The sequence below is a fragment of the Hemibagrus wyckioides genome, linkage group LG28 (genome assembly GCF_019097595.1).
Source record: "Hemibagrus wyckioides isolate EC202008001 linkage group LG28, SWU_Hwy_1.0, whole genome shotgun sequence".
Taxonomy (NCBI): domain Eukaryota; kingdom Metazoa; phylum Chordata; class Actinopteri; order Siluriformes; family Bagridae; genus Hemibagrus; species Hemibagrus wyckioides.
Window position 1 is genome coordinate 12,879,524 of NC_080737.1, and position 14,742 is coordinate 12,894,265.

The following is a 14,742-nucleotide window of genomic DNA, read 5'->3' on the forward strand; positions in this document are numbered from 1 at the left end:
GACAAATAGACAGACAGACACAGATAGAGAGAGAGACAGCTAGACAGACAGACAGATAGATAGATAGGCAGACAGCTAGACAGCTAGACAGACAGACAGACAGATAGACACCTAGGCAGACAGCTAGGCAGACAGACGAATAGGCAGGCAGACAGACAGACAGACAGACAGACAGACAGACAGACAGACAGACAGACAGACAGACAGACAGACAGATAGATAGATAGATTTGCCTTTATTCCAGAATGTCAAACACACCTCGAGTGATTAATAAAAAGGTTTCTTCTACTGCTACTCAATAATAATAATAATAATAATAATAATAATAATAATAATAATAATAATAATTTCAAGAGAAGGCTCAAACCCCCCCCCCCCCTTTTATTTACCAAGGGTGCCAATACTTCGGGACCTGATGGTTATATCACTTGCTGTTCCCTGAACATGATCCCTTTAGTATTAGAATCTAAGCCCATGTTATTGGATTTGAAGCCCTGTGTAAGAGCCGCTCCGAGTTTTCCCAAGGAGCACTGGTGCTGCTGTCTCCAGAAAGAGGAAAACAATCTGCTCCGCATAAACATTTGCTTTCTTTAAAACTGATTAACGTTGGAGAATTTTTTGCTGTTGTGCTTTTATTAAAACAGCTCGTGGATGAGAATACATTAGTAGCAGGATCTCATCAATTCTTCACTTCTATTTGCACTAAATTATTCAGATCTGTTTATTAGAATTAACAAAGATCAGGAATCTCTTTATAAACCCTGTTGTGTTTGTGCTCTTCTGATCAGATACAACTCTTTTCTTTTCTTTCTTTTTAATCCAGTATCAAGAGTAGTATGACTATATTCATACTGATATTAAGAAAAATATATTTGTTCATATGTGCAGATTCACGAGGATCTTTATTGTCGAAGTAGATGAGATGAAGATCTAAACACATAGTCATAAATAAATAAATAAAAACAGCCGAGTCAGGTGATGAGGAAACATGGGGAAAACGTGAATTCAGACAAGATCAAACCAGAAAGACTAGACAAAGACTAGACAAAAGGCTTGGTAAGGACCGGCCTTGAGTGTATACTTCATTCAGAGTGTATAGTGTGAAGGTGATGGAGTTCAGATGTGTGTAATCGGTAGTCTGGTGAACGAGAACCTGAGGTGGGTGTCCTCGGCGGCCATGTTTGTAGTCTGGTGCTGGATTTTCGGATGTGTATTAGAACGTGACATGGAATAAATAAGTTCTTCAGTTACATACGTAAGACCTCAGAAAGAAAGTAGTTGCCTTACTGCATGTTATTATTATTATTATTATTATTATGTCCTATTATTCTAACAGTTTATTTTCACATTCAGTTTGATTAAAAATAAATGTGAGATATAAAATATATTCAAATTAAAATTTTATTTGTCACATACACAATCATACACAGTACGACATGTAGTGAAAATTTTTTTATGACTGTCCTGTGATGGAAATAAAAATGTAAAACTAGAATACAAAATATAAGAAATACAATTTAAATAAAAATGTAAAACTAGAATATAAATTATAAGAAATAATTTAAATAAAAATGTAAAACTCGAATATAAAATATAAGAAATGCAATTTAAATAAAAATGTAAAACTAGAATATAAAATATAAGAAAAAATGTAAATTAAAATGTAAAACTAGAATATAAATGATTAAAAATACAATTTAAATAACAATGTAAAACTAGAATATAAAAAATAAGAAATACAATTTAAGTAAAAATGTAAAAGTAGAATATAAAATATAAGAAAAATGTAAATTAAAATGTAAAACTCGAATATAAAATATAAGAAATGCAATTTAAATAAAAATGTAAATCTAGAATATAAAAAATAAGAAATACAATTTAAATAAAAATGTAAAAGTAGAATATAAAATGTAAGAAAAAAATGTAAATTAAAATGTAAAACTAGAATATAAATGATTAAAAATACAATTTAAATAACAATGTAAAACTAGAATATAAAAAATAAGAAATACAATTTAAATAAAAATGTAAAAGTAGAATATAAAATATAAGAAAAAATGTAAATTAAAATGTAAAACTAGAATATAAATGATTAAAAATACAATTTAAATAATGTAAAACTAGAATATAAAAAATAAAATACAATTTAAATAAAAATGTAAAAGTAGAATATAAGAAATAATTTAAATAAACATAAAACTCGAATATAAAATATAAGAAATACAATTTAAATAAAAATGTAAAATTAGAATATAAAAAATAAGAAATAATTTAAATAATGTAAAACTAGAATATGCAATATAAGAAATAATTGAAATAAAAACATAAAACTTGAATATTAAGAAAATATACTAAAAGAAAAGAAGAATTTAAAATAAAAAGAATATCAAGTATAAAAAGAATACCAGAATATAATACAAAGTATAATATAAATCATTATACAATATGTAGAAATAGAAATAGAATAAAAATAAAAAACAGTAGGACAGAATAAGAATGGAATAAGCAGAATAGTGATAGTAAAATGTACAGTGAGATGGGTGGATGGATGTGGACAGAATATGGATATAAGCTGAAATATTGACATAGGTAAAGTGTCATGTTCAACGGTGTTAAAGTGACTTGTGTGTAAAGTGACATGCTGTACAAAGAGTCCGACTAAGCAAATTATGAGGCATATGAGAGTAGTCCAGGAGTAGAAGGAGCAGTCGTGAGGGCAGCCGACCTCACAGGCACCATCTTGGTATCATCTTGGAGTTTGTCACAAACACAGCATGTACGTTTAACTAAAAATATTAGATTATTTTTAGGTACTTCGGGATAACTATAATGATTGACACAGCACTGTGATGTTCTTGATAAGGCATAGGCATTAGCTTAGATTTTTATACTTTGTAAATGAGTTAAAATCAACGTGATCCTACAGCAAACCCAATCTATTCTATCAGCTAGGAGTTATACTGTACATCCATCCATACTATTACATACATTCTATACCCGCTTTATTACTAATGAGGGATCTGTTGGAGCCTATCCCAGCACACATTGGGTGAAAAGGCAGGGGTACACCCTGGACTGGTCACCACACACACGGGCAATGTAGAATTACCAATCAACCTAATGTACATGTTTTTGGACTGTGGGAGGAAACCGAGTAAACCCACACAGGCACTGGGAGAACATGCAAACTCCACACAGAAAGGGACTCGAACCCAGGACCTTCTTGCTGTGAGGCAACAGCGCTAACCACTAAGCCACCATGTTATACAGTGAATTGGAAATATACTTTATTGCATTTGACCCTTTTTGTAAGAAGCACAGCTTGAATGGGACTTAAAATAACAAAGAAAATTTAACTGCCACTGATTGAATCAATTCCTTGCTCAAGGGCCCAATGGTGGCAGCTTGAACCCCAGCCATCCGATCAGCAACCCAGACCCTTAACCACTTGAGCTACCATCACAAAAGCTAGAATAAGAAAAGAACAGGAAAACACAAACAATGGCACAAACCACAAGAGTGAACAAAAGACCTGTAAATCACAATAAAAAAATCACTTGATTTTCTTTCAATGATATTCAATTATTAGTCTTACATTACATCATCAAAAATAGAAATAAGTAAATTCTGTACACTAATTTATATTAATAAGATTTTTATTTTTATTTCATTTATTTTTAATTATTTATTTTTTTAAATCTATTTTATATGTTGCTCCCTGTACAGGTAAATTCCATTTTTTTATTATTCTATTTTCATTATATTTTTAGTCAAAGCATTTTTCTGCAGGTCATATTGTTTGGTTGTGTACGTGATCAATAAAATTCTAATTTGGACGTGAAAATGATCCCTTTGCTGTAAAACTGTACACAAACTGCTGGATCACCTTTCTGCGTTTACGTGAAAAATAGAAAGTGTTTAGTGCAAATCATCCTTCTGTTTGAATGCTCGTGTCTGAGCTCTTTGTAGTCCATTAATGCCATCAAGCTGAATTCTTTAGTAATTAATTCATGTCCAATTAGTCAACAGTTATGGGAATTTAATTGGCAGTAATGGATCATTCTTGCGCTAGCTTCATTCCCAGTTCTCATTAGTTCTTTATTATTAATTAATGCCTATTTAATGAACAATTGTTATACTTTTAGGGGCATTCACAGGCGATTATCGGCTAGCTAGGAACTCCAAATGAACGGTGAATGAAGTGCTATCTATAGAACGTCTATAAATAACATTTTTAGAGGTTATTTATAATTCATTATGCAATACCATCTTTTAATGCTTGGTTCCGATGACAGTTAAGGATAAGGTAAGGATAAGATAAGATGGAACTTTATTAATCCCGAAAGAAAATTCTTATAAGAAAAATAAATGTAATAATTTATATATACACATGTATTCAAAGGACAAAAAGGTGCTAGGGAACTAATAACCTGTTGCACATAATATGACATTGCAAAAGGTATTATATTAACATACACCGATCAGGCATAACATTATGAGCAGGTGAAGTGTATAACACTGATTATCTCCTCATCATGGCACCTGTTAGTGGGTGGGATATATTAGGCAGCAAGTGAACATTTTGTCTTCAAAGTTGAAGCAGGAAAAATGGGCAAGCGTAAGGATTTGAGCGAGTTTGACAAGGGCCAAATTGTGATGGCTAGACCACTGGATCAGAGCATCTCCAAAACTCTTGTGGGGTGTTCCTGGTCTGCAGTGGTCAGTATCTATCAAAAGTATCCTGAAAATCCTGTAAGTATCCTATAAGTCCTGTAACTCACCTCGCAACTTAAAGGATCTGCTGCTAACATCTTGGTGCCAGATACCACAGCACACCTTCAGGGATCTAGCGGAGTCCATGCCTCGACTGGTCAGGGCTGTGTTGGCAGCAAAAGGTGGACCAACACAATATTAGGCAGATGGTCATGGTTATGTCTGATCGGTGTACATTGTAATTATTGTGCAGTTATGATACTATCAGTGTTCATTTGGTCAGCTCTGCTCCCTACTGAAAGGGTGTTTGATGGCCACTGGTACGACCTGTGGCATTCTGTGGTTGTCTTCAGTGGTCTCAGTCTATGGCTGAATGTGCTCTGGTAGGACTCCAGTGTCACATGCAGGGGGTGTGACACGTTGTCAAGGATACTGAGAAGTTTCCTCAGCATTCTCCTCTCAGACACCTCGACCAGAGTCCCCAGCTCCACTCCCATGACAGAACCTGCTTTCTTAATAAGCTTGTTGAGTCGGTTGGCATCGGCCGTCTTCACCCTGCAACCCCAGCACGCTACAGCGTAGAAGATGAAGAGTGGTAGAACATCTGCAGCATGGTTCTGCCGACTTTAAAGGACCTGAGTCACTTGAGGAAGTACAGGCGACTCTGACCTTTTTTATACAGTGCATGAGTGTTTTTGGTCCAGTCCAGCTTGTTCTCTATGTGGACACCCAGATACTTATAGTCGTCCACCTCGGGGCTAATGATGCTGATGGGCTTGGGAAAGTTCTCTGCTTCCTAAGATCTACCTTAATTCCTTAATTATTGCTAGCTTTGGCAAGTTGGTTTGGCTTAAAGATTGATCTCTGCTGTTATTGAAAAATTATTTGATGTCCTTGTCACTAAATTTGTTTTCATGTAACAGTATGTTACAAAACATTTTGTTTTTGGTCTTTTCATTAAGCCGGAATGGTTTAGTCTATTAGTGCTGATTTACAAGGTACATTTCAGGACAGATAGTGGTTTTATTTGGCTTGTGGCTCCTGAAGAGTTCAGTATACTGAATACTAAAATCCATACACACTTTCCAGATACAGCAGTATTCATATGCCTGCGCATGCTCTCACTCCAGTCACTGTGATATGTGTGTGTTTATGGTTCTTGGTTTATTCATTGATTTGTTTGCCAGCTTTCAGAGCAGGTCACGGGCTGGTCAGTGGAGCGGTGTTAAGAGGATCATCAGAATCAGAAAGTCTCTTGCAGTCATTTCTGGCTTCCATTAGTTTTTAATAACTGTGTATGTCCAGTCTAATGGGATGAAATGCACACACGCCAGGGTGAAAAGAACAGCCTGCAATTTCGGTGCATACACCGATGCAGGCTCGGCACGGCCGGTTGTCAGGGGCGACGGGAAGACCACCTGTCGGGGATCGGTGGGTCACAGCATCCATTCCTACCGATCACTTGTCAAAGGCATTGGTGTAATACAACCTGAGTATGAATGTATGTAAAGCGTGATATGCATTCCTGCCTTTTGCGAGACGTCGAGCCGTTTTCTGTTTCGTCTCTGAGAAGACAACTGGGGAGACGAAACTCACGCTTTCGAGATCAAACAGAAATACTGATCACTGATTCTTGCGTCAGATGTGAGGAAAGCAAGCGTTTGTTTTAGACAGTGTCTTGTCGATCACTCCAGCTGGCATTGTGTGGGTCTGTGTAACTGCACAATTAATCATATCTGTAACAAAGATTTTTTTTTGTCTTACTTTAATTCTTAATAGTTCATAGGTTGACATGTTAGAAGATGGAGCATGATTAATTGATTAACCCACTGGCTAAAGATCCACTGTGATGTCCAGTACCATGTTACAGCTGTGCTAAAAAAAAAAAAAGATACTGGTTAAAATATAGTATCTAATGTAATATAATAGCATAGTGTAGGATAATGATCATATACACACTAATTATTATTATCCCATTATTAATATTATTATTAATATTATTATTATTATTAAGAAGTAAATCATCGAGCAAAGTTTCAAATGTAGCACAGTTACATCGCAGTATGTTTAAACAAAATGACTTTCACAAAATAAAGCAGGTTTAAACATGCTAACATATTACACGTTTGGTGAAAGTCATTTTGTTTAAACGTTCATATGAATTGTTTTGAGAGGCGTTTTGTTTAACCAGAACTACATACTAAACGAAAGTTAGTGAGTCAATGTTTTTAAACATAGCTACAGATTTCGACTCTTTAAAGACAGCTACATACTAAATAAAAACTTTGTTTTGCCAGCCATTTTTGTTTAAATATATCTACATACTCGACTATAAACGACATACATAAGTCGTTTTTGTTTAAACATAGCCATGGTACATACTAAAGGAAAACGTTGGTTTACACGAGTAATCTTTGTTTAAATATATCTACATACTAAAGGAAAACGTTTGTTTTGACAGGCGTTTGTTTAAACAGCTTACCTACTAAATGAAAACATGTTTTGCGAGTTGTTTTGTTTACATATAGCTACAGACTAACGGAAACTTTTGTTTAATGAGTAATTTTGTTTAAAACATAGCTACATCTTTTGACTCAAACGCAGTCTTTAAACACAGCTACGTACTAAAAAAAAAAACTTGTTTTCCTAGCCATTTTGTTTAAATATATCTACATACTAAATGAAAATGTTTGTTTTGCAAGTCGTTTTTGTTTAACTATAGCTACATACTAAATAAAAACTTTGTTTTGCTAGTCATTTTTGTTTATATATATCTACATACTAAACAAAAACTGTTTTGTGATTCGTTTTCTTTTCTACATAGCTACAGTGCCTACTAAATGAAATTTTTAAATTTTTGTTAATTAATTAATTTTTGTTTAAATATATCTGCATACAAAATAAAAATGTTTGTTCGGTAAGTCATTTTGTTTAAACATAGCTACCTACTAAAAGGTTAATAAGGATTATTTATAATTATTTGTCTCCATTTCTGGTTGCGAAACTGACTTCGTTCCGAATTGTTATGATTTAAACAAATCTAACGGATCATAGATGAACCTGAACCTACTGATTTGTCAACCTGTGATCATGTATAATGTATATTTTTTTTTGACTTAACTTACAACACTTTTAGCAATCCTCGATGTCAGATTAGCCTCTATGGATATTGTTTTATTATTTCCTGTCCCTAGCACATTAGGATGGAAATTTAATATGTAGCTCATAAGCCAGTGCGAGTCTATAGAGAGATATGGGCAAAGATTTCTAGTCATGATTCTGTAATTCTGTAGGTTAACACAACGTTTAGTATGATGCAGGTTAGAAGAAGGTTCTAAAGAAATGTATTTGTATGTTTTCTATTTTCTGACTTCCAGACATTTTTTTTTGCAGTTGCCTATTTACCTGCTCTCTGGAAAGCATGATGTTTCTGTAGAAAACCGTAATTACTCACTGAACCCTTCTCAGGTCTAGAATTGACCCTTGATGTTACAGCGAGATAGAAACGCAATCGCCCAGACGACACAACAATGCAGTATAAACTCTGCTGACCTCCCGTGCAATCTGAGGACCATCCACACAACAAAATACGAAGCATCGGGGGTCTGGAGAGAATAAAAAAAAAATCGCTCTAAATGCTCTGGCTGCCTTGGATAACCTTGAAACTAAATGAAATAAAAAAAACAATATTACAAAGAGGAAATACTTGGCATGCCCCAAATCCGACTAATTGAGAGCGGCTCCCCTGCCATTTGTGTTGCGAAGTTTGAACATTGTGTGTTTCTTCTTTGCTTAGTCATTCAGGCCATCTGCTTTTTCTCTTTTTTTTTTTTTTAATCCGTAGGCAGCCAGGAGGAAATCTGGTCAGCGACGATAGACGGTGCGTGAGTTTTGTCGGCTTTTTCTTCTTTTTCAGTTGCATTTGCGTCATCCGATTTGTTCAGTTACCTTGTTACTGTGCGTGGTTGAATAGTAATCCTCAATGAGAAGTATCTGAAGAGGCTTGAAGGTGGGATGATGATGATGATTTTACATAATCCCCCATCTCTCTCTTTCTCTCTGTCCATCTCCTCCTGTCTCTGTTGGTTTGAAGAGCGCTATTGATTTTATTTATTTATTTATTTAATCTGGCGAACAATGCCGTGTCCAGCTGTCCGGCCCTGCTTTGAATCTGCAGCTTTGATTTTAAATAACGTCCATAATTACGCACAAAAGAGATCTGTTTCACAATGAAAACAAACGGGTTTGCTTTGTGAGGAAGCCTCGAGAAGACGGACCGAGCTGAGCTAATTGGTCACTTTGGATTAGTTCCAATACTGTAACTATAGAGCTGTTTGGGATTATTAAATACACAAAATGATAATATTTAATATTAAACACCTACGTCTAAAAGTTTAATCATTTTCTAAATATTGTCATAATAAATATGGCACTTTACTGTAGGTCTATTTACTATTTTTAGGCCAAAGTTTTCATTTCCTTGTTTTAGCCATTTTTTTTCTGTGGCATCTATAAATATTGAATATAAAAATATTTTTTATAATAGTTTATAACTGATGCTAGCTATACACTTGTCTAATGTTAGCTAAATAAAGCATACATTTATTTCATATTACAAAACATTACAGCACAAAGTTTGTTCTAGTGTTTCTTTGCATTAATGTTAACAAACAGCAATGACCTGTAGGTTGACATGATGTAACACCAACAATACTCTATTAAAGGCAAAGTTCAGGGTGTTAAAATCAACAAAATAGCTAAATAATAACAAAATAACTGAATAACTAAACCTCCTCCCAGATATCAGGATGAACTTGTAGCTAGAAATTTTTAGCCTCAGAACTTCCTAAGCTAAATATTAAGCTAATAGTAAGCATAATCATACATTTTAATCAACTTAAACCAACTTAATTGTAAGGATGAATAAAATAGTAAATAAGTCAATCTCTGAGAATATGATGATAGAAATCCAGACTGAGAAACTGAGAACTATAAGCTAATTTACTAGCAGCTGACTAGCCAACTAGCTGGTTTTGGATGGCAGAAAATGTATGAATTTATCTGTATTTATACAATATATTGCCAGACGTTTTGGGACACCCCTCCAAATCATTGAATTCAGGGGTTGGTCTCGGCCCCTTAGTTCCAGTGAAAGGATCTCTTAATGCTTCAGCTTCATACCAAGACATTTTGGACAAGTTTATGCTCCTAACTTTGTGGGAACAGTTTGGGGATGACCGCTTCCTGTTCGAACATGACTGCACACCAGTGCACAAAGCAAGGTCCATAAAGAGTTTGGTGTGGAGGAACTTGACTGGCTTTAATCTTAACCCGATAGAACACCTTTGGGATGAATTAGAGCGGAGACTGCGAGCCAGGCCTTCTCGGTGCCTGACCTCACAAATGCACTTCTAGAGAAATGGTCAAAAGTTCCCTTAAACACATTATAAAATAGCATTAAGAGTTCCTTCACTGGAACTAAAGGGCCAAGCCCAACCCCTGAATAACAACACCTGAATTCAATGATTTGACGGGGTGTCCCAAAACTTTTGGCAATATAGTGTACATCAATATAATATAATATAATATAATATTTAAAACTACCTGACTTCATTTTGCTGAAAGTGAATTCGACTTAGCTGAGATCTCTTCATGTATTACTTTAGTCAGTTAGCTTGTGAACAAATGCAGATTCTTCGGATGCTAGCAATTATGCTATTTCGATTTTCATAAGGAGATGTGCGTAAATAAATATGAATAAAATGAAGGGAATAATGAGTTATATCCTGCAGTAGCAGAGAAAATGTGTGTGTGTGTTTGTGGTTGAGGGAATACTCGGCTCTGGCAAAACAGTAGCACTGCAGCAAGAGTGTGTCTGAAACTAAGACACACACACACACAAACACACGACAGCAAATCCACCTCATATCATCCACAGCACTTAATCTTAATTATCTCAGCCCTCAAGGAAAGGTTGTTTCAGGCACATTTTTTCCAATTACCCACCAGTGTGGATGAGTGCTTCAGCCCCTCACTGTGGCAGGATTCTCAGGGACAGCCGCATGAACAGTTACACAACAAAACCTACGCCTGTTTCCCCGAGCACGCGGAACGTCATCTTCATAATAACGCTCGGTTAGGATTTCTCTCCTTGATATGGAGGGAAGGAAAGGAAGGCAGAATGTAAAGTGGTGACTGAGAGAAAAACACACTGCCAGGAATACCTCAAGGCTTTTTTAACGGCTAATCATGCTAACAAGAAGAATCTAGACTCGGTTCCTGTATAGAGGAAGAAAAACAATGTGTTTACTTCCAACTCGTGTATGATGGAATATTTTTGAGAGGATGAATAATACGGACTTGAATGTTAATAAGACTACGAGAAGTAATAAGTGGAATTGATATTTATTGAAGGAACTGACTTTGCTAAACAGTTTTCGTTACCACATAATACAGGCAAACATTTTAAAATACTGAAGCTTTTGAATAGTGAGAAGTAAATGGTTAAAAAAAAAAACATTTTCAATATTTGCTATTTTTCGTATCCTCTGAAAAATTTAATTTAATTTAATTTAATTTAATTTAATTTAATTTAATTTAATTTAATTTAATTTAATTTTTAATAGCATCTCTGCTAAACAGCTGATGCTAGCTAAATACCTGTCTGATGTTAGCCGAGACAAGCATATATTAATAGATTGTATTTCATATTAATGAGCGCAATTAATTTTTTATTTGTTTAACATAGTCAGGTTGCCTGTGAGTCCTGAAAGCCCTGAGACCATGTGAAATGGTGAGAAGGGGGCGGGGCTTCCAGGTGGTGTCAATATTAATATTGGAGTAATTTTATATGCATATGTGAATTGGTTGGTCTTTTGTGTTATCATAAAATCATAATAACCTTGCTGCTTGTACAGTATTTTTACCTCATACTAGCGTACCTAAGCAACATGCGTGAAGGTCTGGAGGTCTGCTAATCTAAGCTAATTGAATTAATTTGCACTATATCTAGCGGCAGTGTGCTACGGTGTGGAGATTATTAAATTGTTATATTAATGCAAGGCTGATATGAGAACAGCGTCATGCAGACTGAAAGGTAACAGGGTGATGCGTGCAAATCCATGATGATGTGAAAAGTAGCAGTGTATCAGTGTTAAATTCATGGCAAATAATTTGTTTATTTTCATATATACGCATGTATTCTCATTAGTTGTCTGCGATCTTTAGTGCACTCTCTCTGTCACTCTTTCTCTCTCTCTCTATCTATCTATCTATCTTTCTCTCTTTTTCAATCTCTCAGTCCCAAACTCTCCACTCCCACCTCTTTCCCTCCCTCTCTCTCTCTGTCTCTCTCCATCCCTCTCTCACTCTCCTGCTCTCTCTCTCTCTCTCTCTCTCTCTCTCTGTCCCCTGCTTTCTCTCTGCCACTCTCACTCTCTCTCTCTCCCCCTCTGTCTGCCCCCCCCTCTCTCTCCCCCTCTCTCTCTCTCGCCCTCTCTCTGCCCCCCCCTCTCTCTGCCTCTCTCTCTCTCTGTCCGCCTCTCTCACTCTCTCCACCGCTCTCTCTCTGCCACTCTGTCCCCGCCCCCCCTCTTTCTCTCTCTCCCTCTTTCTGTCCCCCGCTCTCTCTCTCTGCCACTCTCTTCCTCTTCCTCTCCCTCTTTCTGTCCCCTGCTCGCTCTCTCTCTCTCTCTCTCTCTCTCTCTCTCTCACTTAGTGTTTGCCTTTGAATAATTTTGCACATTTTAAGTGCATTTCTGAACACACTGAAAGGAAAAGTGAATCATTTCTGAAAGTCCCCAGGGTGTTCCAAAACTGCACACTATTATTCTACATATTATGACAAAGTATTATTCCTCCATAACTCTAATCCATAATGGACTATTTAGACATACTGTATTATTTAGCATGGTAGTGTATGAGATACTTGCTAATGTTTTAGCATCAGTTATAGAAGGGCTTTCATCATCATCATTAATTCTAGCATCTTTTTAACGATAGGATTTTATTTCTCCTCGCCCGATGATTTTCGTTTTTAGACGTTTATCTTCCTTCTGTGTTTGCAGACAGCGACCTGGAGGGCGGGCAGTTGATGAAACCCTCCCACAAACCCTTTCCACTCTGCCTCTGAGCTCCTCCCAGAGCCCTGTCTCCATGGCGATGAGCAGTGACCCCGGCTACGGGGGGCCAGAGCTCGAACCCGACTCCGACTCCTCCCCCTCATCCCCAGTGCCTCTCTCCGCCAAGATGGCCGCCATCACCTTAACCGACCCTTCCACCAACGGGCTAAGAAATGGGGCGGGGCTTAAGAGGGCTCCACCCCAAAGGCCACACCTCTCCGGCAGGAAGATGTCGCTTCAGGAGAGAGGGACGTACCTGTCAGCAGGGGGCGGAGCCGAGCGCATCTCGCACATTTCACCACGCGGCGCACGGCGGCCGACTATCGAGTCCAAGCGGGTGTCCATTTCAGACTCGCAGGTGAGACTTCGCACTGTTTCCACTGCCAAGACCGGGATTCGTTTAATTAGTTCCACTGAGGAGGAATCCAAATGAACGTTATGTAAGAATTGTAGCGCGACTAACGTTCTTGTTTCAGTTGTTGTGTGTCAGGATATTACTCTACTTCCTGTTTAAATCCTTCCTGTTTGAACAATCAGACATGGATGCACCTGACAGTAAGGGCAACATTACAGTAATATACTGTATATCACTTTAAATATATGTGATTATATTTGAGAAACAGTTTCTCTGCATCATGCTATAATCTCTCTCTCTCTCTCTCTCTCTCTCTCTCTCTGTCTCTCTTTGTCTGCTATTTCTCGGTTTGGTTTTGTCTCACTCTGTATCTTTATCTGTTCTGCTTCTCACTTTATCTGTCTCCCATCTGTCTCCCTGCATGTCTTTCTTGTCACCTCTCTGTCTTACTATCTGTCTCTTTCTCTCTATCTGTCTCTCTTGTTATCTATATTTCTTTCTCTCTCGCTCTCTGTCTGCATCTTTATCCGTTTCTCACTTCATCTGTCTCTCTGCCTGTCTTCTTGCTGTTTCTCTCTTTCTATCTGTCTCTCTCACTATCTGCCTATCCTCTTGTCATCTGTATTTCTCTCTCGCTCTTACTCTCTCTCTTTTTCTCTCTCATTGTCTACATTTTTCTCTCTCTCTCTCTCCCTCTCTGTCTCTCTCTCTCTCGTCGTCTACATTTCTCTCTCTCACTATCTCTCTCTCGTCATCTCCATCTCTCTCTCTCTTTCTCTCACTCTCTCTCGCTCTCTCTTGTCGTCTACATTTCTCTCTCTCTCTCTCGTCGTCTACATTTCTCTCTCTCTCTCTCTCTCTCTCTCTCTCTCTCTCTCTCACTATCTGTCTCTCTTGTCATCTACATTTCTCTCTCTCTGTCTCTCTCTCTCTGTCTCTCTCTTGTCGACTACGTCTCTCTCTCTCTTTCTCTCTCTCTTTCTCTCACTCTCTCATTCTCTGTCTGCATCTTCATCAGTTTCTCACTTCATCTGTCTCTCTGCCTGTCTTTCTTGCCATGTCTTTCTGTCTGTCTGTCTCTCTTGCCATCTATATTTCACTCACTCTCTCTCTCTCTCTCTCTGTCTCTCTCTCTCTCTACCACAGTGCCGGTATGACCGTTGGTCTGGTTTGTTGATTTGTTGCTATGGTTACAGTAGTCTCCGTCTGATCCCCTTATTTCCGTTCATTATGTCAAGTTTTAAATGGCTTCTTTTCTCTGATTCATTTATTCCTCTAGACACGCTGGTTCTTGGCTCATGTGAGATTTTATTTGAGACTGGATCAGCCCACTAATTAAACATCATTGTATGAAATAGCCAAGCGCAAAGGTTTTGTCCGTCTCTGTGTTAACAAATTATTTAATGAAGAGTTTTGTATGAGTGACATTTAGTGTGTGTGTGTGTGTGTGTTCTCGCCCCAGAAAAAGAATATAGACAGATTTACATTGTGCTCCTCCGTATCATAAACATTGCTATTATTTTTGTTGTTGTTAAACGACACATTAAAGCAGCA

The 14,742-nt window shown here is 37.0% G+C and overlaps 1 protein-coding gene across 12 annotated transcripts in view; it reads left to right on the top strand.

Moving 5' to 3' along the window:
- camkk1a (calcium/calmodulin-dependent protein kinase kinase 1, alpha a) overlaps nucleotides 1-14,742 on the top strand; it is a 128,542-nt gene that overhangs the window by 61,689 nt on the left and 52,111 nt on the right. For 6 of the 12 annotated variants that reach the window (XM_058383338.1, XM_058383337.1, XM_058383335.1 and 3 more), the window contains 2 exons: nucleotides 8,558-8,593; nucleotides 12,780-13,191. In XM_058383338.1, the coding sequence (XP_058239321.1) occupies nucleotides 12,868-13,191 (324 nt within the window). In that variant the 5' untranslated portion in view covers nucleotides 8,558-8,593; nucleotides 12,780-12,867. The remainder of the gene's footprint in view (nucleotides 1-8,557; nucleotides 8,594-12,779; nucleotides 13,192-14,742) is intronic. The other 6 variants (XM_058383343.1, XM_058383341.1, XM_058383339.1 and 3 more) reach the window with 1 other exon arrangement.